General features: G+C 36.0%; 1 protein-coding gene and 1 long non-coding RNA gene across 2 annotated transcripts; both read left to right on the forward strand.

Moving 5' to 3' along the window:
• The first annotated feature begins 4,132 nt into the window (after positions 1–4,132).
• LOC113277246 lies at positions 4,133–15,214 on the forward strand. Its single transcript, XR_003324809.1, has 2 exons — positions 4,133–4,332; positions 14,892–15,214. It is a non-coding gene; the product is annotated as an uncharacterized LOC113277246 (long non-coding RNA).
• Positions 15,215–23,925: 8,711 nt separating this feature from the next.
• LOC113278013 lies at positions 23,926–24,650 on the forward strand. The gene is made up of 2 exons (XM_026526960.1): positions 23,926–24,021; positions 24,151–24,650. Exons 1-2 carry the CDS (start codon positions 24,006–24,008, stop codon positions 24,606–24,608), a joined length of 474 nt encoding a protein of 157 aa, XP_026382745.1. The 5' UTR covers positions 23,926–24,005; the 3' UTR covers positions 24,609–24,650.
• Positions 24,651–26,593: the final 1,943 nt, after the last annotated feature.

The raw sequence follows: 26,593 nt of genomic DNA on the forward strand, positions 1-26,593 counted from the left end.
TTTCGAAACATCGAACTAGTTTGAGTGAATCTTATATCAGAAGAGAAGATTCTCAAGCATAAACAAACTAGGTGCAATCAAAGTTCAACCACCATTAATCAATCAAATCAATCGAAAACACAAGATAAACCGCAATTATCTAGTTTCCCACCAACGTTACTCGTAGAGCTTCTCAATCCCAAAGAAGTGTTTAAAATTGAGCGGTCGTAAGAGATTTTGCCTAATTAGGTTACTCTCCTCTCCGAATAGGCGGCTTCACCAGTAACAGTACAACATAGGAAGTTTATTGTCACGAAGGATTAGTTTCCCGAAATGCAAACTTCAAGTATTTATAGACAAGGAAGTTTGGACACGAAGGAATTTTCAAAACCGAAAATATTCTCAAGATATTCAATAATAATTTCCAATTTCGGTTTTCATAATTCATGAGAATGCTCTGTCCAAATTATTGATCGAAAATCTCCTTGGAAAATCTTTAACTAGCAAATGCACATTACTAATTCTTATTTTCCATATATAATTAAAAACCTTAATTAAAATATTCTTAACTTATTTAATTTCGATCATGGGATTTACTTCCTTCTTATCCGTTAAGGAATATATTTGAACAATAAAAATATACGCATTAATGCACGTGTTCAAAGTGTGTCGACATCCTTACTTTGTAAGTCCTCTTTTATACTTACACACTTTAAATCAATTTACCATGCTTCCAAACAAGTTTAGAATTGGTTCATCTTACTTTCAAGAGCTATGCGATTGATAAAGAACTCTCAATCACAAATCACAGGTTTAACGGTTCTACCAAAACAAGTTTCGGTTCTACCTCCATGTGAGTATTGTGCATAGTCACACTAGCTTTCCAAAATTCGGTTTACTAGGTACTAGGATCGGTTCCCCACATATACATGGTATCTAACTCATATGTGTTGCACATGTCCATAGGATCGGTTCCCCTTTGCCTAAAAACGTGTTGCACATGTCCATAGGATCGGTTCTTCTTTCTGCTATAAACCTTGCTGCTCCCCATATAAGGATCGATTCCCCTTTGTGATGTGTTGCACCTCTTACTAGGATCGGTTCCCTTTACCCAATGTTAGCCCTTACAAACTACACAAACTTGATCATACCCTCAGGTGATTACTTAAGATCGTTTTTACTAATAAAAGTCATACCAATACAAAAGTCAGGACTCATGTGAATAGTTTTACCAAGAACACAAACAAGTCATGAGTGGTTATACTAATCACACATATTGGTCGTTCATAAGATATGCAATGAAGAACAATCCCAGTAACGCCTGCCGATTTCCTTTTCGATTCACAAACAAAGTTCATGAACTTACTTCCTTAAAACACAATTAAAAACATTGTTTCCCAGGATGAAATCCCCACCTCATACCCATACATAATCACAATAGCATTCAAACGATTATGTCGATGTAATATCTACAAAGTTTAATGGTTAAGCAATAAACCTTATATTGTATTCCTTAATATATGTCTATCTAGAGTGTTCATGCTTCGCAGTTTTGTTTTCAATATGCACGACTTGAAAGATATGTTAGCGAGTGAAACAGTTCAAGTCAAATATCACTAACCTCAAGTGGAAGGATGATGTTGTGGTTGTAGCTCCGTACTTCTTCACTTCTTCAAGTTTTCGCAATACATGTAATGTCTCATATCCTAATACTTTCAAGCTAACCTATACGAAGTTGACTCTAGTACATTTAATCAAGCGACTCTTAAATGAGTTTTGGTTCACTAAAATATGACAACCAAACTTGACATACCAACGCTTGGTGGGTTCAACCGCGCTATGCTCTAAAAATCTCCCCCTTTGTCAATTTTAGTGACAAAACTCTTACAATCATATGGATAAACAAATTACAATAATTCATTACACATACGCTTGATTCCCGAATTCAATAACACATAACCTGCATTCATTCAATCCTTAAAAATGTCGATGTTGACATTATAATAACAAAGCTCATACTCCCTCTAAAGGTGAGATTGGTAGATTTGCAATCCTCACGTATTTGTTATACCAAATCATATGATATGTTACTCCCCCTTAGTCTATGATTTTCCTCTTTCGTTAGATAAACGTTCAAGTACCAATGTCCTTCTTCCCTAGTGACACCAATCAATATAAATTGAAACCAACATCACTTGTTTACTCCATATATTTCTCCCCCTTTTTGTCAAAAAATGACAAAGAAACGGAAAAATAAAGGATAACACGAAAAGGATCTTACAAATCTCAATAGACTTGCAACCTGTTGAGTCAAGCACGAGGGTTCCACACATCATTTTTGATAACCAATATCAAAAACCGAAACTACAAAGTAATTATGTTTTGATATGTTATCATGAAAATAATTGACCGAAGCAATTTTCCCAACTAGTTTAGCAAACCAAAAATAAACTAAGCATATTAGTTCCTTTCCTAAACCAATTGTACAAATACAATCGCTTCATTTTATAAGACCAAAATAAAGATAACTCTATTTTTCTCATCAGGTTCTAATTATTCATATAACTTAGACCTTTAAGTTTTAAACAAGCCAAATACTAGGTTAGTTGACTAGTATTTCTTGTTAAGGCATTCGATTAGACTTGAATAACTGAAAACCTTCACTTTGATAAGTCTAACTAAGATCAGAATTAACTTAGTTTCTCTTAACCGGAATCCAATTGGACTAAACAACTCATCCCGTAAACACTTTCTTTTGTCAAGCCACAAATAATTCATACAAACCAAAACAAATCAACTTGTATAATTATTCACCTCGACCGGATGCAATTGAAACAACATAAACGTTAAAACACTGCAATTGCACTGTAAATTTTGTAAGCCTAAACAATTGATACCACACAACAAAGCAAGATAACAATAGTTTTTCTTAACCGGAACCAATTGAATCACACACACATCCATACACACATAATGGAATAAAAACACCAATTGTACCAAAATTTTGTTAAGCAAAAGCAAAAAGATATAAGCAATAATATTAGGCTTTTCTTAAACAGGAAAACAATTAACTAACAAGATTGTTACCTCAATTTCGCATCCAACTTCTCCAATATAATCACATATTCTTCTTCCAGGGAGAATTGATATCGAAATACCATTATGTTGTCATCCTTATGCAAAACAAAAGAATAACAACAACCAACCTTTACCAGAGAAAGGTTGAAAATCAGTTTTTAATTATTGCAAGCAAAAGTTGAAAAACCAGCGAAACACATATGCTTTTATGCTAAATCAAAACCGATTCAACATATTGTGACTTTTTTACATATTGTTTCTATCGGTACCCCTCATGATCCTTTGATAAAGCCTACCAACATGGGCTAGAACTTAATCCCGCTAAACCAAAAATTCACCGAAACCATAAGGGTTCACAACATATTATGAGATCGAATATCAAGGTAATAAAACCGAAGTCAAACATCCCATAAACATACATATCAATAAATAAAGAATTCAAGGACAAGCTATGTAAATCAAAAACTATCACACGAAAAATTATAAATCAAATAACTTTATTCATAATAGACTTCATACAATCAATGAAAGAAATCAAAAACTGCCTCATATTTTTCTTAACTCAGTTCTCATGACTATTGCTTTCAAAAACTGGATTCAAATTCTTCTGAGCACTTTCCTTATTAGAAGATAAATTGTTCATTTCAGACAATTTAGAGTGAAAATCCGCTAGTACTTTTTTTTGAATCCTTTATCATCAGCTCATGATATCTAATGCAACCTTTAACAGAAAGGATCTGTTTTCTCAGAAATCTAGAAAGTTATCATCATGAATTTCAGTCATAACAGATACACAAAGTGCTAATGTAACGTCGCTAAAATTTCTCGTAAACCCGACCTCTTCTCACTTGAGTGGGAAGCTAGAGTTTTATAGTGTGCTCGCATGATCCAAATATCGGGTGCGTATGGCAGCAGAGAGTTCCCTAAACCAAGTTTGGGGTTCTTAGCTAGATGGTTGTCCCCTTAGTGAAATTAATGTGCCTAATTAGTAGGTGTTGTATAAATCTCTAGAAAATAATTGAGCATGCCTGACACGTTTGGGACATGAGCAGCTAGCTAGAGATATTTTTATCTATTTATCTTCTTTTTTTCAAAACAAATTCCTGGAAATAAGTCTCCTTTCTTCTCTTACCTTGTTATCCCACCATTTTTCTTCCCCTCATTTTTACTGATTTTGAAGACAAACCTCGAACAAAAAGGAAGGTTATTGGTTTTCAAGTGCAAATTCTGGCTCAACCCAAACTCCAAATTTCGTTGAATTTGTGTTCTACAAAGGTAGGGGTCTTTTCTCTTTAATTCCTATTTCATGGTTTTGCATAAATGGGTTAAAATCATGTGTATTTCTTATGTTTATTCCTTGCAATTATTTCATGATTATGATGCACATTTTTCTTGGTACGAATTTGAAGCATTGAATAATTTGATTTGGTTTCTGTTACATCAAATTTGATTTATTCTCTTTTCTTCCTGAATTTTCAATGTGATATGAAGCAGAAAATGGTGTTCAATATGGCCTATAAATTGTTTGATAAAATGTTTAAATGAAATTTTCTTTCATGATATTTGCAAATTAATTTTTAAGTGAATACGTTGCTTGATTTCTTTCCATGGGTAATCTTTTAAAATTTTAGTTTCACCAAAGGGATATTTATAAGGCTTACGATCTAACCAATTTTATTTATGATTTTTGGTGAAAATCATCAGTGCTCTTTGTTGATTTTTACACCATAGAAAACTTAGTTTGAAATCCTACCTTTGTGTGTTTGTTCTCTTTATTGAAATGTAAATGATTTTTGAAGAATAAGAACGAGTTTCCGGGAATTCAAGTACTTGTTTTCATCTTAAATCATGAGGGGTACTTCTTTATAAAGTAACCTTTAACTGATTGCTTTTGCAAAATGGTCAAATGAGCTTTGTTTTTAGAACTCCACTCATAGTTAACAGTTCAAATCTTTCAGAATCATTTCATGGGTTTCCTTGTTTTCACTCTTTTGGCTACCTAATAACCCAAATTTAATTTCCAACCTATAGTTTGTTTTATCTTGAATCTCTCTCATCCATATTTTTTTAAGCAACCCAGCTTGAAAGTTGTACTGCCATACAGATGCAATCTTTGTTTTCCATTTTCTCTCAAGGCCAATTGATCACCTGCTTGATATTAAATGCACATCCCTTGGGCAAAACTTCTTTGGGATGAATTATGTGTATCTTGTACTTTGTTTTTATGGATCTGGTTTTGCTGAGATTTACTTGTGTATAAGCTGTGCTTCAAGTTTGTTATTTTTGCTTGGCACGGGCTTTTGGTAAGTTGCGGCGTCGTTGCTCTTGAGAATTGATTATGGTTTCACAAAGTGATCTTTACTTGAGAATTTTCTCGTGATTACTGCCACTAAGAATCACAGAGCTCTACTTTAGGAATGTCAGGCCCACTGGGCCCTCATTTACGAGTGGCTATCCAGAAGACTGTTAGCTGTACCTGTAGTTGTAGTAAATCCTACACTACACCCCTCATAAGATTTCATTAACATTCAACTCATTTTTGGATTAACAATCTTAATTTTATTGATCAATCTTTGAACAATCTTACAAGAAAAGACGAAGGAATCAAGAATAACCACTACTCTAGATTTTCTCTCTCCTATTTACTTGCTTTTCACTCAAAAAAGATCTCTCTCTTTCCTTTACCGCTGAACGGCTATTTATAGGGAATTACATAGTGGATGACAGCTAATCTGTCCTTTATTTTCGGATATGGCTTGCGATATTTTCGCAACCTTATAAATGTTAATCTCGCGAACTCTCTTATTTTCGCAGGAGCATCACATTTTTCTCATGATCATTTCTGAAATTGTTCTGCGACACTGTTGTGTTGTGTTGATAATTTCGCTGAGGCATTATTGCTGCGAGATTCTGATCCTACATCTTGCCTCTTCTCATATCTTCTCTGCGAAGTAGAGAACGATATGAGAAATGCCGTAACTGTTCATCTCTTCATATTCTGCATTTATCATACGTATCCTTTCTTCCATCTATTTCTTAACATGTCTTCTGTAACCGCTGATTTTTAATCGCTCACGTCTTTTCGTATTAATGGTGTTTATCTATTCGAGTAAAAAAAATCTTCTCTATATATTCTTCTTACTCTTCTTTCCATTTTCTTTTTACTTTCTCTTCTCTTTTTATTCTTTCATCTCTGCAACTCTATTGTTCTTCCATAGATTCTTCCATTGCAACTTTTTTTTCTTTCTTCTTCTTTTAATCTTCTTAATTTCTTCTTCATCTCCATATTGTTCCCTCTGTAGATTTTCACTGTTCGTAACTTTCTTCCGAATTAATCTTCCTGCTGGTGTTTTCCATGGATTCATCGAGGTTAGTTTTCTTTTTTCTTTCTTATGGGTTTTGTTGAAATTGATCTTGCTTACTGCTTTATTTGATGATGCTGCTTATGTGATTCTCCTACTGTTGTTATTTCAGCAGAAACACCTCTAACACCAAATTTACGGTTCAGAACCCTAATATTTCCAAATCGCAGCATAAGATTGTTGTAAACAAAAGAAAGTCTGCGAATCAGAAGGTAGTAAGAAACATTATTCTTTTCTAATAACAATATTGTTGCCTCTGTTTCTTATCTGGATTGTAATTCGCAGGGTGATAAGGATGCCAACAAACCTCTCAAGAAATCTCGCCACCTTAAAACCGTTGAAACCTCTGTTCCATTCCACTTACTTATCTCTTCTAAATCTCCTGCGACATCTTCGCAAGTTAAACCATTATCTCCAATTCGCGAAAAGGCTGCCTCAGATTTCATTTCTTCAACTGACCTTTCAATGATTGAAACCCCCCTTATTAATCCTTCTGTGAATGAAACTTCTTCTCCTCCTATTGATAATGTTTCTCAACCTTCTATCATTGCCAGTTCTCTACCTGAGCCTCTTCCTTTTTCGAAAGAAACCGTGGAAGGAATAGATATTGCTTTCAAAGTTTTGTCTGAGGTCCTGGATGATGGCAAAAGTCTCCCATTGATCCTGTCAAGTCTGGTATTTGCGAAATTCTGAGTAAGTATTTTGGCTCTGACAGAGCTGCTTCGCAAACAGCTTTGGAAAAAGAGTGTAATGCTCTTCGTCTCGAAAATCAAAAGCTCAGAATGTTTCGCTGGATCGCGACAATCTTCGCAAGAAGAATGATGAACTGAGAGGTATTTTTTTATCTGTGTCTTCAATTTGCCTTTCTAATGATTTTATCCTTTCCATATTTAATTATCCTTGAAATCCCTCTTTCGCATGTTAAGCCTTAAACCAGAAACGAATAATGGAGAGATATCAATTTGAATCTGCTGTTGAAGAAGCCCGTGTTGATAAAGAGATTTTGATGGATCAATATAACCAATTAGATAACCTCTATTCATACTCTGTTGATCATATAAATAATCTTACCAATGAAAATACCCAATTAGTTCGGAGGCAAGATTTATTAAGTAATGAAATATCTCGCCTCTCTTATTCTTTAACTAAATAATCTTGGGATGGAATCTTTATCAGATGAGAATAAAACTCTATCTCAAGAGAAGCGAATTTGTTTAAATAAGATGGCGATATCTTCGCAACAACTTAGCATCCTTCAGAAAGTATGTGATGACCAAGAACAATCTCTTCGCTCTTTGAGAAATGAACTTAAAGAAGTAACAGAGTCATCTATCGCTGAAAGAGATACACTCATTCAAGGTAGAATAGCTTTAAGTGTAAAGGCGAATCAACTTAAAGAACAATATTCCAAATTAGAAGAATCTTATTCTTCTCTTGCGAAGAAAAATGCCTTTCTTATTTCTAAAGAGAAAAATCTTCAGTCTCGACTTAAAGGTTTAGTTGGAGATAAATTTGATGCGATGGACCGTTGGGAGAATAGTTGTCTGACCTTGATTCAACACCTTATTTCGCAAAAGGAAGGTAGTCATAATAGTTTGACTGCCTTAACTATCTTTCTTTGTCATATCTTTTTGAGTTCTTCATCTTACTGAAATTTTGTATTCTACTTTTCGCAGAGTCTGAGAAAAACTTCATTCCTCCATTTCTGTTTTGGAGGCTAAATATGCCAAAATTCGCAAAGAAAATGCACTACTCGTCTCTGTCCTTACTGGTTCTCGCGACCGAGCAGAAAGAAGACTTGATTATCTTGCTTACTTTAAGGATATTCAAGATAGGAATCATCAGAGAGCACTTCTTCGTCAAGTTCATCTCCGGGCTGAAGTCCTTGTAAATGATATTTTATTGTCTAAATCTCTTCCTCCTACATCAATCGAACCTTTGGAAGTAGATGATGATGATTCCTCGTCCTGCTGACAGTGATTATGATTATGAAAGTGGTGAGAGAATAGTCTTTTGGAAGATGGAGAAGAGATCCTTCTAAGGAAGCAACTGCTGGTGCTAATCAAGATGAAAACGAAAAGAAATCTCTTCTAAAGAAGTAATTGCTGGCGATAATCAAGGTGGCGTAAAAGAAGTCCCTCTCAAGGAATTATTGTTGGTGAAGATCAGAATCGAAATGAAGGAGAGGTTGGCGATAATGAGAACATTGGCGAAGAACGTCTATTATCTCCTTCTACTGGAATTAATACTGAAGCATGAGCTTCTTATCTAGTTCTATCTTCTTGAATTGTCTCATCTTTATTATTTTTGCGAATAATATTCTTCAACCAACTTTGGAATCAATTTTCCTTTTAGTATTTTGCTGGCGAGAAAGATAATGCCTCTTGTTTACTGATTCCCATACTTGCCTCTCATTATCTTTCTTGCGAAATGATCTGTTATGAATACTTATAAATATTTTGTTTTGTCATGTGGTCTTATTTTCCTTCCTAATTAAAGGTATTATGCCACCTCTTGTCATTGCGACAAAATCGCAGGACGTCCTTGCACATTCATGTAAAAACCCATTGATCTTGCCTTAACTTTTTCTTTTTATTATTGCCTCTTCAGGAATGTTGCGACAATATGATAGGCCTAAATATTCTTGCGAAAATAAAGCCCCATGACATTGCCGTCTTGCGACGAAATCGCAGGACGTCTTCGCACTTTCATGCGAAAACCCATTGATCTCGTCTTATCTTTTTCTTGTATTATTGCCTCTTCAGGATTGTTGCACAAATATGACAAGCCTTAATACCCTTGCGAGTAAAAAGCCTCATGACATTTGCGTCTTAAGACACTTATCAGCTCCCTAATGGAGGGTGCCGCCCTTATCTCCCCCTGGTTCCCCTTCAAGGAGGCGTACTTCTACCATACAAGGTTAGCTCCTCCCATCCAGTCTTAACAACAACCAGTTTTTTCGCAGCCTCTTATCCCTTTTACCTATAGGGTTTATGGTTACGAGACTGCACCCTAAGTGGGGTTTTCTTCAGGCCGAGTGCAGTATAAGCCAAACTTGTCAAGAATGGCAAGGTACGCTCCACGCCCCTGGACTCTTGACTCAACCGTGTACCTCGCGCCTTGATCAGATTCTGCACTCCTTGGGAGAGTCCTTATTACCTTAGTCGCCCAACCTAAGTCATATGCTTAAGCTGAGAATCCAAGGTGCCTCTCCCGGATGGGCTTTATTGACCCCAAATCTCCATGACTCAGGTTCCGGTGGCGGTGTAGCCTTTCCCTGAGCCATGCAACAGGTACCCCCTTATATGACGTACTTTAGGTCTTACATTTGCCTCTTGCGAAATTTTATTCGCGAACTAGGGTGTACGCCATAAAGGTTCGCCCCTTTCTTTTATGTCATTTTTCTGATTATCTCTGCGAAATTTCGCACATCATGATCTTGTTTTGATATGAATAATCTCGCAATTATTCTTTCAGAATCCATAACTTCTCAAAGCTTCTTACGGATAATATCTTTTTAAGTACAACCTGTTCCATGGTCTGTCAAGTCTATGACCAACATCTCTACCTTCTGGATCCATTAATTATAAGCTCCTGTTCCAACTATCTCCTTAATGATGTAAGGTCCATCCCATTTTTTCGCTAATTTTCCACCATTTTCTCGCTGATATATTGGTGTCTCTCGCAGAACTAAATCTCCTGGTTGGAATTCGCGTACTTTGACACGTTTATTATATTCTCGGGCTAATCTTCGCTGATAATTCTCCATATGTTGTAAAGTTTTTCTTTTTTCTTCTAATTCATCAAGTTTGTTTAAGATCAAACCCGCACTAAGATTTTTCTCCCAAGCTTCTCTCTTTGTTGTCGGAATAACAACTTCTGTTGGTAACACCGCTTCAACTCCGTATGTTAAACAAAAAGGTGACATTCCAGTAGCTTCTCTTCTAGTTGTATTATAAGCCCATACTGCATTATGTACTTGTTCGCACCATGCTCTATGATGTCCTTCAATTTCTTCTTTAATATATCTGCAATTGTTTTGTTTGTTGCTCTACCTGCCCATTAGCTTGTGGATACAAAGGAGTAGACTTTCCACATTTTATCTTAAATGCATTAAGTAACATTTCTATGTTCTGTCCTTCAAACTGTTTCCCATTATCAGATACCAACTGCGCAGGAATTCCGAATCTGCAAATGATATTTTCGAATATGAATGTAAAGATATCTTTGTCGCGAATATGCTGTACTGCCTTCACTTCTGTCCATTTTGTGAAATAATCTGTTGCGACTATTAAGTATCTTCTTTGTCCAGATCCTGGTAAAAATGGCCCCACAATATCTAAGCCCCACTTTCCAAAAGGCCACACACTGGTTGAAGATGACAATGGTGCTCCAGGTGCATGTTTTTCTTTCCATGCCGCTGACAATCTTCGCAACGTCTTGATATTTGTTTTGCATCTTCGTGCATGTATGGCCAGTAATAGCCTTGCATTTTTGCTCTATGTGCCAAAGATCTTCCCCCGCTATGATTGCCAGCATCCCCACTATGTAACATTTTTAGCACTTTTCTCCTTCTTCTCGTGTCAAACATCTGAGTGATGGTCCATTAAAGGATTTTCGGTATAGCACCATCTCTTAATTCATAATTGTTGCGGCTTTTTAACTTGTGTGCTTCCAATCTATTTCTTGGTGTTTCTCCTTTCGCCAAATATGCATGAAGTTCTGTTCTCCAATCTGCGATATTGTTCGTTTGTTCTTCTTCTTCACCGTCTATTATCATCACGTTCACTTCTTCTTCTTCTTTATTGATTGATGGTGACAGAAGTGTTTGTATTTTTATGCATCTCGCAGTTGGATCTGTCATCATGCTTGAGATGAAAGCAAAAGCGTCTGCGAGTCTGTTATCCTTCCTTGAAATGTGCCTCCATTTTATTTTTGGGATTTTCGCTGACAATTCTTCAACGAGCTTCTTGTATTTCTTCAAGGATGGTTCATTTGTAGTGTACTCTCCCTTTATTTGGCGAATAACTAGCTGCGAATCACTAGTGATCCTGGCATTTTCTAGTTTCATTTCTATTGCGAACTTTAAGGCATGTATCACAGCTTCATATTCCGTTTCGTTATTAGTGGATGCGAATTCCAATCTGAATGAAAAAACCATCTTCGCTCCTTCTGGCGAAATTAAAATAATTTCAACTCCATTGCCTTCTCCATTTGATGATCCATCTACCAATATTTCCCATCTATTTGGTTCTGTTAATAAGTCTTTTGGATTCCGAGTTCTTCTTCTATATCCATCATTTCTTCTACCGCTTCATCTTCTTCTAAAGGAAATTCTGCCAAGAAATCTGCAACAACTTGTGATTTTGGTGAAGACAAAATTTCATATTTAATATCGAAGTGGCCTACTTGTGCATTCCATCTCTCCACTCTTCCTGATCTTTTTGAATTCTTCATCACTGATTCAATTGGTACTTTTGTTAATACCTTTATTGTGTGCGCTTGAAAATATATGCGAGCTTGAATGATGCATAAACTAATGCTAAGATTAGCTTCTCAATCTTTGAGTAATTATTCTCGGCAGTATTAAAAGTTTTGCTAATGTAATAGATGGGTTTCTCCACTCCTGCGTCTATTGGCAATAATACGGCACTTAATGCATGCGGCGTCGTCGCAAGATAGATTAATAATTCTTCTCCTGATTCTGCTTTTTGTAAAATAGATGTATTCATAAGATGTTCTTTGATCCTTTGAAAAGCTTTTTCGCATTCATCAGTCCATTTGAATTTCGCACCCTTCTTGAGTATATCGAAATAATACTTGCATTTGTCTGATGATCGTGAAATGAATCTCCCTAGCGAAGCTAAAAGTCCATTCAACTTCTGTACATCTTCTATTGTTGCTGGTGTTGGCATGTCACGAACTGCTTGCACTTTTTCTGGATCAACCTGTATTCCTTCCTTTGATACAATGTAGCCTAAAAAATTTCCCGATGCAACTCCAATGGTACACTTCTCAGGATTCAGTTTAATGTCATACTGCCGCATTTGTTCAAAAATCTCCCTCAGGTCCTGTACATGGTCTTTGGCTTCTTTACTCTTTACTAACATGTCGTCCACGTATACTTCTAATGTTTTGTGTATCCATTTCGCGAACATCTTCTCTACCATTCTTTGGTATGTTGCTCCTGCATTTCGCAAACCAAATGGCATTTTCGTGTAACAATACAAACCTCTAGGGGCGAAAAAAGCAGTATGCTCTTGATCTTCTTCAGCGAGAGGGATCTGGTTATATCCTTTGTACCCATCTAAAGATGATACCCTATCATTTCCCGCTGCTGATTCCACCATTTGAGGAATATCTGGTAACGGAAAGCTATCTTTAGGGCAGGCTTTGTTTAAAATCAGTGAAATCTATGCAAATCCTTATTCCTTTGTTTTTCTTTGGAACAATGACCATATTCTCTATCCATTCTGGGTATTTAGCTTCTCTTATAATTCATGCATCAAGCATTTTCTGTAGTTCTTCTTCTATTTGGGAATGGTAAGCTGTTGCGATTTTTCTTATTCTTTGTTTAAATGGTCTCACATTCTTGTTAATCTCCAACTTGTGACATGCAATTGACGGATCTATTCCCGGTATCTCATCCATGCTCCCTGCGAAAATGCCTTTATATTCTCGCAAAAGGTTAATAGTTCTTTCTTCTTCTTCTACATCCATCTTGGTTCTAATTCTCAATATTAGAGGTTCTTCTATAGTCCTAACGTTTACTTCTTTTGTTGGTTCTGCGGCAGTGTGACTGGACTTGGGTTCTCCCATTGGTGTTGGTTCTTTTATTGTTTTCACAGGTCCTTCTCCTTCTTCCGAAATTTCGCTGGGTATTCCCCTGCCTTCTTTTGCCCTTATCGTGTACACTCTAAATTCTTCTTCTTTCTTTGCCTCCTTTGCCAACTTTCTGCGAAATTGTTTCTTTTTTGCTCGTCCTTCATAATGCTTTACTTCAATTTGATGACATAATTTCGCATTGTCAACATCTCCTCTGATTTCACCTATTCCATTTGGTATGGGGAATTTAATACATTGATGCAACGTTGATACTACGGCTTTTATCGCATGTATCCATGGTCTTCCTAGCAACATATTATATGGTGATTCCATATCCACCACGCATAGTGTCACGTGTGTTTCGATCTCTCCTAGTGGAATTCGTACCACTATTTCTCCTTTAGGTTTTGTTGTAGATTTTCCAAAGCCATGAACAAAATATGTTGAACTGAACATTTCTTCATCTTTAAATCCCATTCCCCTGAACGCATGATAAAATATTATATCCACTGAACTTCCTGTATCGACTAAAGTCCTGTTCAATATCCATTCTTCCGTGGATTTTGTTGTTGTCCCCTTCTCTTTTCGCGTAATAGGCACTGTAATAACCAATGGAGATGTGTGGTTCAAATTTTCTTTTAGTATTTCTGCCGCCATGAATGTGATTTTTTGCTTTTCCCAATCTTTCAAGGGTGATGTCTTTTCTACCGCCATAACCTTCCTTCCTTCAAAATTTCGTTTATGTATTCTTCCTTTGATGTTTTCATGAAATTCATTAACCATTGTTTTTGTTATCATATTACACTCCAATCTTTTTTCATCTTCATTGACTCTAATCATTTTTCTTTTAACTGGTTCACTGATTTGTTTAATCACTTTCTTGATTTGAACAATCTCAACAACAATCTTCAACTTTCAATCTTCAGCCTCCCTGTTTCTAGCGCCATTATGTAGTTGCAGGAAATCCTACACTACACTCCTCACAAGATTTCATTAATATTCAACTCATTTTTGGATTAACAATCTTAATTTTATTGATCAATCTTTGAACAATCTTACAAGAAAAGATAAAGGAATCAAGAATAACCACTGCTCTAGATTTTCTTTCTCCTATTTACTTGCTTTTCACTCAAAAAAGATCTCTCTCTTTCCTTTACCACTGAACGGCTATTTATAGGGAATTACATAGTGGATGACAGCTAATCTGTCCTTTATTTTCGGATATGGCTTGCGATATTTTCGCAACCTTACAAATGTTAATCTCGCAAACTCTCTTATTTTCGCAGGACCATCACATTTTTCTCATGATTTTAGCTGACGTCGTGTATTATGTCATTTCTGAAATTGTTCTGCGACACTGTTGTGTTGTGTTGTTTATAATTTCGCTCAGGAATTATTGCTGCGAGATTCTGATCCTACAGTAATGGTGGCTGGTATCCAGAACTACCCTGACAAAAGAATAGTAGAGTCACTTAACTCGATAGATAGCTCTTTAATTTCGTTATGAATTTCAATTGCGGAAAACTTTTCATTTTGTACATTATTCTCTTGTCCATTCATTAATGTGTTCCGCAAGAATTTACATTTTTTTCGCCATTATAACTCCTACTGGGCATTGCTCACCCGTTTTGTTTTGTTCCCCCACAGTTTCTGAAGAGAGGATAAGGCGGTAAGCTTACGAAGAGCTTAAAAAAAAGTTGGTAATTTTGCTGGTCTAATATGTATATCAAGGGGCTATCTGGAGTTATCTCTATGTTTCTTTGATCCAGGCTTGTGCCATGTTTTTGTTGTGTATATAATGTTAGAATCTTGGGAAAAAGTTTTATATGACTTGCATGGTATTTTGGTGATTCGGTAAGGTCTAAATTTTGGTATATGTGGTACTGCTTGTTATGTTTCATTTTGCTGTGTACAAATAAGAATGAAAATGTGTACTAAATTGATGTGCATACTTGAAGTGGGTTGACCAATGAGTTCTTTAAGTTTTTTTTTGATGCATTTAAAAAATAGTTTTGGGAGCAGTATTTGACTTAATGATTTAGTTCATAGTAAAATAACAATAGCACATTACTGGTGTACGGATTGTTGGTTGAGATTTGCACTTTGACCTCTTTAAATGTTTTAGTAAGCGTGAATACTATTTCCTTAATTTTTCCATTTTTTTAAATATTTTACTTGGAAAATAATTTCCATTTCTTTTCCATTTTTGTCTTGTCGCTGGCATCGTACCCATTGTTGCTTGATGTTTTAATTGGATATATATTTTTTATTTAGGTTTCGAGTAGCGTATCAGAAGATTTTGTCTTGTTAATTGGGTTGAAATCAACCCGTTAGAAGGGAAATTTTCTGACCTGTTACAGCTAAATCATCAAGAGATGACCCTTCCTTTCATGATTTCTCCATTGAAGCACGAGAAGTCTTCTTTCAAACAAGAAGAAGATATATATGTTTGTAGAAAATCAAGGAATAATTCGATTTATGGAAAACGAGACCATTAATCCCAAAAATAAAAGATTTCTTTTATTTTTCTCAAAAGGAACAGACATGGTCGACTTGCCCAGATTTATGCTTCCTCACAATCAAAACTTTTGGGCAACAAGTGAGGATGCATCTTTCAAAACAATCAATATGTGTTGAAGTGAGAATGATTCTCACCATAGTTAACAAGCACATCCTTGAAATGACTTACGAACACAATAGACTGTGTTTCCTTTTGTTCTTTCTTTCTCTTGTGATTGCAATATTTCGCAGTTTCCTTTTGAGATTTGATAAACCTACCCGTCCTTCTTATCCCCTTGCTAAGATCTTTGATAAATTTATTTCCGAGAAGAACAGTAGTGAGATTACTTTTCTCCACATGAATACTCTATCATGTTATCAGAAAAACTAGTCTCTGATTCTCTTGGTTTTTCACCCAGTTTTTCTTGTTAAGATTTCAACTTATGGGTTTTATCTGAAAGGAATTTCAGAAGGTTTTCAAGTACCAGACTTAACCTTTTATTTTCATTGATCTCCAACTCAATTTGTAGGGGTTGATTAGACTCACAAGAATTATCACTGTTTGAGTTGGCAAGAAGTGCATTACACTTAGATATTTCTGCATTGGATTCTTGCTCCGGAATATCATTAAGAGTGGGGACATATGCCTTGTTGCACTTATAACTTCTTATGCTGGGACAATGTTTTTCCATATGTCCGAATCTACGACACTTGAAGCATTGTACTTCCTCTTTACACTTTATATAGACTCGTATCTGGATGGCAACGATCTGAGAATTTTGCATACTATTTTCTTTTCAGGTATGACGTTTCCAAGAAAAAAGGATGCATTAACAATCTCAGAAAGTTTAGAGTTAAACTCCTCGAATGTATCTTTATCACCCATCTTGAGATTTTCCCATTCATATGAAAGGGATATAAGTATAGCTTCCTTTTCAGAATCATCTCATTCGAATACAGTCTCAAGAATATCCCATGCTTCTTTAGAAGTCCTGCAACCCAGCACATGATGTAGAAGATCATGGCTAACAGCATGTATGATGGCGTTCAATCCAACAGAATTATGCATTGCACGAATTCTTTCTTCGTGAGTGTAGTACGCTAAGCGTTTAAACTCAGTCTCCGAATAATACATCGGTTGTTGATATCCGTCTTCGATTAATAACCAAGTATTGAAATCTCGGGATTGAAGAAAGGCTTTCATAGCAGATTTCCATAACGGGTAGTTAGTCCCATTAAATCTTGGTGGTACGTTAACTGAATCACATAAAAGATTCATTTCTTATAGGATGGATCTCACCAAACACAGATTGTTAGATCTTTTCGTGTTTGCCCGCTCTGATACCAATTGAAAAGGCGAAGGCACCCAAATATACCTCAAGCTAGAAATTATCCTTCCTATAAGTCCTTTCTCCAAAAGTGATTTTCTATGGACAGAGTCGAGACAATACAAAAAATCGGTTCACACTTCGTGTGATCATCTATGGATACGAGATCGAGACAATACAACAACGAAGTATGTTTACTTGATACAAAGGTTCAGACTTCACCAAACACAATAGGATTGCTTATCAAGTAAATAAGAATTAACGTTTGTGTAATTTACTTTAATTATAATAAAATAATTATAATGCGGAAATATAAAGTAAATGACACAACAAGATTTTGTTAACTAGGAAAACCGAAAATGTAGAAAAACCCCGGGACCTTGTCCAGAATTGAATACTCTCAGGATTAAGCCTATATACAAAATAAACCAACTTCGTATAGTTGAGACCAAGCAACTAAACCTATAGTTCACCTAATTCTGTCTGTATTCCCACGCCTCCAAATTATGAATAAGTCACGTACTTGGAACAATTCCTTTGGTTCGTATTCCAAACAATAAAGGAACAACAAATCTGTTTGGTATCAACTCTCTTCAACCAAGTGATATGAGTCGGACAAAGGCTCTTCTGTTTATTTCCAATAAACTCCTTCGTCAGGTCCTTAGATCTATCTTATGTTCAATTACACCAAGTAATCATAAGATTTTGTAATCAATACCTTTAATCCCAAGGAACCGTATTGATGTCGATCTACTCAATTATTCTATCCAATCTACCACAAGGATAAACCTATTATAGTGAGATCCTCTTTTTACTGAAACAAGTATTGTGCACACCAAAGATTTATATAACCAAGTCAGAAATATTTTATCTCTTCTTTTTCTTCAAATCTTCTTAGATCTTCAATAAACACCTCCACACAACTACTTGAATATCTTGTGATCAATCACACACAGAACGGAGTTTGTTAACAATGGATTATCACAAGATCGTCTTTGGCACTAACAACAGTCTAAAGATCCCTGTCGAAACTTCGAACTAGTTTGAGTGAATCTTATATCATAAGAGAAGATTCTCAAGCATAAACAAACTAGGTGTAATCAAAGTTCAACCACCGTTAGTCAATCAAATCAATCGAAAATACAAGATAAACCGCAATTATCTAGTTTTCCACCAGCGATACTCGTAGAGATTCTCAATCCCAAAGAAGTCTTTAAATTGAGCGGCCGTAAGAGATTTTGCCTAATTAGGTTACTCTCCTCTCCGAATAGGCGGCTTCACCAGTAACAATATAACAGAGGAAGTTTACTGTCACGAAAGATTAGTTTGCCCGAAATGCAAACTTCAAGTATTTATATACAAGGAAGTTTGGACACCAAGGAATTTCAAAACGGAAAATATTCTCAAGATATTCATTAATAATTTCCATATTCGGTTTTCATAATTCATGAGAATGCTCTGTCCAAAATATTGATCGAAAATCTCCTTGGAAAATCTTTAACTAGCAAATGCACATTACTAATTCTTATCTTCCATATATAATTAAAAACCTTAATTAAAAGATTCTTAACTTATTTAATTTAGATCATGGGATTTACTTCCTTCTAAGCCGTTAAGGAATATCTTTGAAAAATAAAAATATACGCATTATTGCACGTGTTCAAAGTGTGTCGACATCCTTACTTTGTAAGTCCTCTTTCATACTTACACACTTGAAATCGATTTACCACGCTTCCAAACAAGTTTAGAATTGGTTCATCTGACTTTCAAGAGCTTTGCGATTGATTAAGAACTCTCAATCACAAATCATGGGTTTAACGGTTCTACCAAAAAAAGTTTGGGTTCTACCTCCATGTGAGTATTGTGCATAGTCACACTAGTTTTCCAAAATTCGGTTGACTAGGTACTAGGATCGGCTCCCCAAATATACATGGTATCTAAGTCATATGTGTTGCACATGTCCATAGGATCGGTTCCCCTTTGCCTAAAAACGTGTTGCACATGTCCATAGGATCGGTTCCCCTTTCTGCTATAAACCTTGCTGCTTCCCATACAAGGATCGATTCCCCTTTGTGATGTGTTGCACCTCTTACTAGAATCGGTTCCCCTTTACCCAGTGTTAGTCCTTACAAACTACACACACTCGATCATATCATCAGGTGATTGCTTAAGATCGGTTTCACTAATAAAAGTCATACCAATACAAAAGTCAGGACTCATGTGAATAGTTTTACCAAGAACACCAACAAGTCATGAGCGGTTATACTGATCATACATATTAGTCGTTCATAAGATATGCAATGAAGAACAATCCCAATAATGCCTGGAGATTTCCTTTTCGATTCACAAACAAAATTTCATGAACTTACTTCCTTAAAACACATGTAAAAACATTGTTTCCTAGGATAAAATCCTCACCTCATAGCCATACATAATCACAATAGCATTCAAACTATTATGTCGGTGTCTTATCTACAAAGTTTAATGGTTAAGCAATAAACCTCGTATTGTATTCCTTAATACTATGTCTATCTAGAGTGTTCATGCTTCACAGTTTTGTTTTCAGTATGCACGACTTGAAAGATACGTTAGGGAATGAAACAGTTCAAGTCAAATATCACTAACCTCAAGTGGAAGGATGATGTTGTGGTTGTAGCTCCGTACTTCTTCACTTCTTCAAGTCTTCGCGATACTTGTAATGTCTCATATCCTAATACTTTCAAGCTAACCTATACGAAGTTGACTCTAGTATATTTAATCAAGCGACTCTTAAATGAATTTTGGTTCACTAAAATATGATAACCGAACTTGACATACCAATGCTTGGTGGGTTCAACCGAGCTATGCTCTAACAGAAATTAATCTCAAGCCAATCTTACGATTGCACTCAATCACGATAGAAACATCAAGATCAGATCCCAATGAAGTCCTTAAGTCGTTAACTTACAGGGTCTCGAGAGAAACCTAAGGTTAAAGGATAATTCACTCTAGATTACACAACTAGTATCACACAACAGGTGTGGGGTTTAAGTTTCCCAGTTGCTAGAGTTCTCATTTATATAGTCTCCAAATCAGGGTTTGCAATCTAAGTTACCTTGGTAACAAAGCATTCAATATTCACCGTTAGTTGAAAACCTGATTAGATTCAAGCTAATATCATTCAACCGTTAGATCGAATCTTAGCTTGTTATACACAAATGAAATAAACTTCATTTATGTTTGAGTAACCGTACCTAAACGTGTACACTTAGTTGGTTCAACAGTAGTTAACCAATGGTTAGCCATATGAGCACTTCATATGAACCTTATTCATCTTCACCATAACTAGTTCAAATGACTCAAATGAACTAGTTAGATAGTTTTTCAATTGCTTAGATCTCATAGAAGTATACAAGACATAATCAAAGCAAAATCGGTTTTGATTCACTTGAATCTATTCACGAACATTATAGCCACGATTTGCAAAGATTGCATTCCTTAATATATATAAATGTTTAGTTCATGAACAAACCGATTTTAGAAAGTAACCTACCTAAGTATGCGAACATGTATGCATACTTAAGTAACCAGACTGATTTTGGTTTTACTTTCAAATTCCAGCAGAAATTCAGGAAGGTGAACTTTCCGCCAGTACGCGTACGGGTACGCATACTGTCCCGGATTTCCAACAACCGCCAGTACGCGTACGAGTACGCATACTTTGGGTTCTCGATTTTGGAATTTTACACAAATGTGAAAACACACACTATGCTTATATCCAAAGATGGTTACATGTTATAAACTCTTTATTTTAATCATTGAAATATTCTTAGAGGATGTTATATAGTTGTTATTCACAAACTATTTTTCATCAAAGAAATTTTCAAGATATTGAAATAATCAACATGACTTTCGTCACGAGTAAAGATGAAATTGGCCAAAGCGAAAGCTTAATGTTGAGGGGTGAATTCAGTTTTAGGTCCTACCCGTCCTAGCTACACCAAATGGCCTCATTATACTGAGAATAGTAAGATAGAGAGTTGCCTTTCCATTGTACCATGTCCTTCTTTTTATAAGCTTTCCTAAAATCCCCTCCTTTTATGACATCATGACACATGTCCTAATCCTCCTTAATTACCTTTGGTGCCATTTGTTAATATAACCTCCTTCTTCTTTATTAATTCCTTCTTCGTCCGCCCTTCTTCATGGGTGTTCTCCATTTGGGCTTGGGCTGAGTCCCCAAGTCCCCATGTCTCGGACTAGGCTTACTCCCCTTCTTGGGGGCATTCCATGTCCACTAAAGGGTATTATTTTTCATGTATCAACACTTACCAACACATATTTCGAGAAATAGATAAGCGAGATAAACTCGACTCGAAATAGCAAATGTTTATAATCGAAGTCTATATAGTAATACGACTTTTGTCTCAAGATAGGAGATAGACTATATATACTTTTGAGTGATAGATAAGTTCAAGTCTCCACATACCTTTTTGTCGTTGAAGTTCCACCAATTCCTTGAGTAGTTCTTCGTCTTTGCATGATGAACGCCGTGGAGTCTAGAGCTCAACTACACTTACTATCATAGTCCGAGACTTAGCTATAAGTAGACTAGAAATCAAGACTTATAGTTTTGGCAACTAAACTTGACAAACAAGCTTGAGATAGCAACGCTTGCGAGTTCGACCAAGCAGTGCTCCTTTTCCACAATCCAAAATTTGCATGATGAAACATCTTTGAAAAAGGTACGACCAAATAAAACATAGCCAATACTGATTCAACATAATGTTATTTCGCATGGATCTTCATTTTCCTATATCAAGAATAAACAAAAAAACAAGTTAAATTTTATATATATATTATCCAATTGTAAATTTGGGTCTCACTTTAAATTAAAAGAGAAAGCCGATAAAATGAGATAACTTATAAATACAGCTAACATTAACAGGAAAGTCAAGCAAGGACGGAGGGAGATTGGGACAGGTGGGGTCTTCCAACCTCACTTGATTTTATGATTCAACTAAACTAAGCTTAGCTTTTGTGAATTACATGTTTTGTGGGGCAAATGTGAACGATGGTTAAAACTCTATTCTTCAAGAGGGGAAAATTATAAACTTGTTTAATAAAAGTACATCAAATATATGACATGACTATAAATTATTCTCTCTAATTTAATTTAAATAGTTTATAACTTCATTTACACTTAAAAAATGATTCAAAACTAGATAGGATGTAAAAATATTCAAGCGGCATTCAATCACCTGCACCACTGGTATGTGCAGACTTTTACCATAAGAATTTTCCCCCACTTGAGAAGAAGTATGGCTCCATCGCTAAAGTCACGAGTAGTCGAATTAAAGTTCACTATAACTTAAAGCAAAGTACTAAGTCCAACACGCACAATTCAAATGATAATGACTACTAAACTATCTAGCATTTTAGACTTCTCATCACAAGAAAATACAACGAGCTGGAGAAAATCATGTAAAACATATAAACAACTAGCTATCCTCTCTCCAAGAACCAAGATCTCTTTTTCCAGTAACAAGTACCAAGTAGAGCAGAGATAGTATCTCGTAAAGATCGTATCTCCAATTGTGCGACGAAGTTTTTACACCGGTTGTCTGTGAGCCTAGACGCAACTTACCAAGGGTAAGAATAATCCTTGACATATCACGTGTCTTGTTCGTTTTCGGTATAGAGGGTGCAGTAGCCCATCACTTCCATGGGATTACGCACTCGCGTCCATTTAGGTGGTGTATCCACATACACCATGTCTCGACTGCAGGGCTACGGGGTGATTCCCCTTCACAATCCTGCGAGCTGCAGAGCTAGAGGGAGGAATCCCCCCTTCACAATTCTGCCATGGAAGTTTACATGTTCACGTTTTACACAGTCCTACTAAAAAGCGAGATTCAAAAGTAGATTCAAAAATAATAGGGTCGAGTCACGTACCTCGCGTACATACCTTCACGTGGATCACTGCTTTCCACGCTGCTCGGTCGAGCGTCAATTCTCTCTCCAAGTCTAGGGCCTTCAAATCCCGTATAGTCAGTTCATCCCAGATCAGTTTCGGTCGTTCTCTATGCTTCATTCTACCTTCTGCCCGTTTGATGCTTCCTAAACGAACCGGGACATCAGGTGGTCTTCATTGGAGGTGCCAGTGGCGCAACTACCTTGTGACTTGGGTTGGCCCAAAGTCCAAAAAAACTTGTTTTTCACCATGATTTTAAGTTTGGCAAAACAAAATCACGCCTAAAAAATAGGCTTAAACCACCCCTACAAATCCAATTAGTTTTGAATGTAGCCCAGCTTTATTTTCCAGTTCCGCCACTAAAAGATGCCTCTCTCTATTATTTTAATATGAAAACTTGTGGTGTAAATGGCCACCTGACTCACATTAATGAGATGTAAAAGTAAAATAACCCCGACTTTAGTTATCTGTTTCCGTTTCGTACTACGGGGTTAGGGTGTGAAAGGTGGCCCGTCATGAACTCGGATCACCGAGAAAGTTATACACGTTTCCCCGACCTCTATATATTATATACTCCAACAGTCCAACTTATCACTTTGTCATCAAAACATAAAAAATGTTTCTTGAACAAGGACAAACTTGCACGTCGCATCGTTCTATATATTAGAAAATACTACTAACTGTTTTGACTTCAATTTGTTTTTTCATATTGGGCTTCAAGCCTTTCTTAGTTCTCTTTTCGAGGCTTCTTTCTTCTTTAGCAACCAGGACACAGGAGTTGCTATCCACTATCTCTAGTAAATTATGTTTCTAGTTTGCGACGGGACGGCACACGCCACACCTACTACAAATAGGAAATTGCCCTTAACATATTAGTTACTACTACGAAAGATCTGACATACATTTCCGGAGGTTTGTATGGTCTTCATCATAATGGCTTGAACAAGCCTGCTCTTCAGCTTCGCCTTAGCTGGTTTCATTATGCTGTCTCTTTCCGGTCAGTCGTTTTCTTTCTGGTGATTTGATTTTTTTTAGTTCACATAATTCGTTTCGATAATTCTCTAATTTCATTTGAATTTATTTGAAAAGCTAATATTACTAAATTACTGGCTGACCAAATTCACAGAGATGGCTTTTGGGGTTTCAAGGGTCGATCAACTGGTACCAAAGATACCTTTCGTGTCGAAGCCAGTCGTCATGGAGGTCCCAGGAGGATTAACCTTCTCCAAGGATGGAGGATCAAAAGTAAACTTACAAGATCCCGAGGTCCAAAGGGGTGGGACTATAGGGCTAACGTCAAAGGATGGGTTAGCAGGTGTGGATGATGGTGGGAGTCACGGCCTAAAATTAAAAGACGGTGAGGTTTTACACGATTCGAAACATGAAAATGTGGAAATTATGAATGGTGCGCCGTCTTTGAAACGAAGTCATGAAATTAAGGCAAACTACAAGACAGGCCAGGTGACCAAGGATGTCGGAACTGAAGCCAATGTAGGAGCCCCTATTGATGCGGATGCAAATAACCGAAAGCCAACTAAGGATGCACCCGCCATGAAAAAGAGTGATGATGGAAACTACAAATAGAAACAGGTTGTAGACAAGACCAGGGCTTTTCCATTTATTATCTTCTCGTGCATGCACTTGAAAGAAATTTTTTCATCTTCAAAGTTTGCTTATATATATATTTAATTTGTGGAGTTGACTATTTTCTCATCGTATTTGAATTTTATTTATTACAAAATACAGTATACATCATGATTTGAATTTTATTTATTATAAAATACAGTATACATCATGGACGACCTATACATAGGAATGACATGATCGTCACTGCCCTGATAGCAGAGATGCGGGCATTCTTCATGGCCTAAGAACGGTAAATATCCACCAATGGGCTAAAATCTAAATCGAACCAGACTCACAGACACTATTCCAATTTATTAGTAACTGATCAGAGCCTCCATGGTACCTCAACCTATGTGGCAAATAAGAGTCAACGACTCAACAGGGAGTATTGCAAATCAACATCTAGGAATATGTCCCAAATTTTTTGAAAAATTTCGTAATCAATTATTCCAAAAACTGCACATTTTCCCGTGTAATTCCGTGTTAATTTCAATCTAATATATCATGCTTAAAGAAAAAAAATGACATGATCAAGGAACGGTACCATGGTCAATGATTCAATGAGGTGCATGTACGTAGCACTATATATCATTTTACTGAATATTTATACCTACTTTTGGATGAAAGTATACAGAAGCACTCGATTCACATTTACGGATGCAAATGTAAACATTCCCCGCCCTAGAAGCAAAAATTTAACGGTTAGCGAATATGAGTCAATGAGTTAGGTTGGTCTCTGCATACGTGTGGCTCACCACCTTGGATGGAAGTACCATGTGCACGTTGTTAGTTTTTTCTTTTTCTTTTGTTTTGAAGCATACGCAGGTTGTTAGTTGTGTGTAGATAAAGAGTTTTATCTTTTTGATCGAGAAACTGGAAATTTATTGAATAGAGGAAAACAATTATAATTTGGGAAGAATAGGAGTGACAAAAAGAAAAAAAGATAATAACAAAATAGAGATAGTCCATGTTCCATGAATGCAGGGTGGAGTCAAGGAATTATAGTGCTTTGTTAATGAAACATGCTTTTCGAAGATAGGACGCACCAATGGATTCTGAATTTGATTTTATTTTTTTTTGATTGGTAAAAAATTTGGTGCTGGCGAGTTTCGATTTCGGATCACTGGTATCATCCAATGACTTTACCCATTTTGCTAGTTCTGTTGTTATTCATTCCCTTCCGATTAACAAGTTCATTTGTATAGATGGGAGATCCTACAAGTAGATTCATGTACAAGTCTGAATAACCAAAGCAAGGAGAAAAGAAAATAAATTTTTTTTTTGTTGATTAATAACAAATGTAACATTGAGAAACAAACAAACAACAATCGTGATAACAAATGTTTTTAGATCAATTTGGTGCACTCAACTCAAAACAACAAAAATTATGTGAACTCTGAGTGATTTTATGAATTGGCATTCTTCTACTTTTCAAAAATGAAACTCAAAACTTTCGACTGTGTTTCCACCGAAGTCAAACAAAAGAAAAAATAAAGGGTTTGTGAACATAATAGTTTTATTTCTTCTTGTTATGAACTCTATTAATATGTTTAGCTAGAGTTTCAATCAAATCTTACTTTCTTGAGATATGATCTTAGTTTTCAACTATCTTACATTATTTAAACTAAAATTTTGCTCGTAGATATGATCTCACTGTTTAATCTAGTTTTTATGTATGTTAGGATAGCGATTAATTCTTCATTCATAAAACATCATCTTTTAGTAAAATCTTTAATTAATTCCACGTTTTGCATCGTCAGTTTATTTAAAACATTTTCCCCGTTATAGTTTATTTCTTCAACATATCCCAAGTTGTATCTCTGACGAAGATAATGAAAGTGTAGTCATGATCCCAACAGAGCAAGAAATCTATTGAGATCTTATGTCAACGGAACCATGGACTTCTCCAGACGTAGATGAGTTCCTTCCAGGTTTTTATCAAA

This window comes from Papaver somniferum, chromosome 5 (assembly GCF_003573695.1).
Source record: "Papaver somniferum cultivar HN1 chromosome 5, ASM357369v1, whole genome shotgun sequence".
Classification (NCBI taxonomy): Eukaryota; Viridiplantae; Streptophyta; class Magnoliopsida; order Ranunculales; family Papaveraceae; genus Papaver; species Papaver somniferum.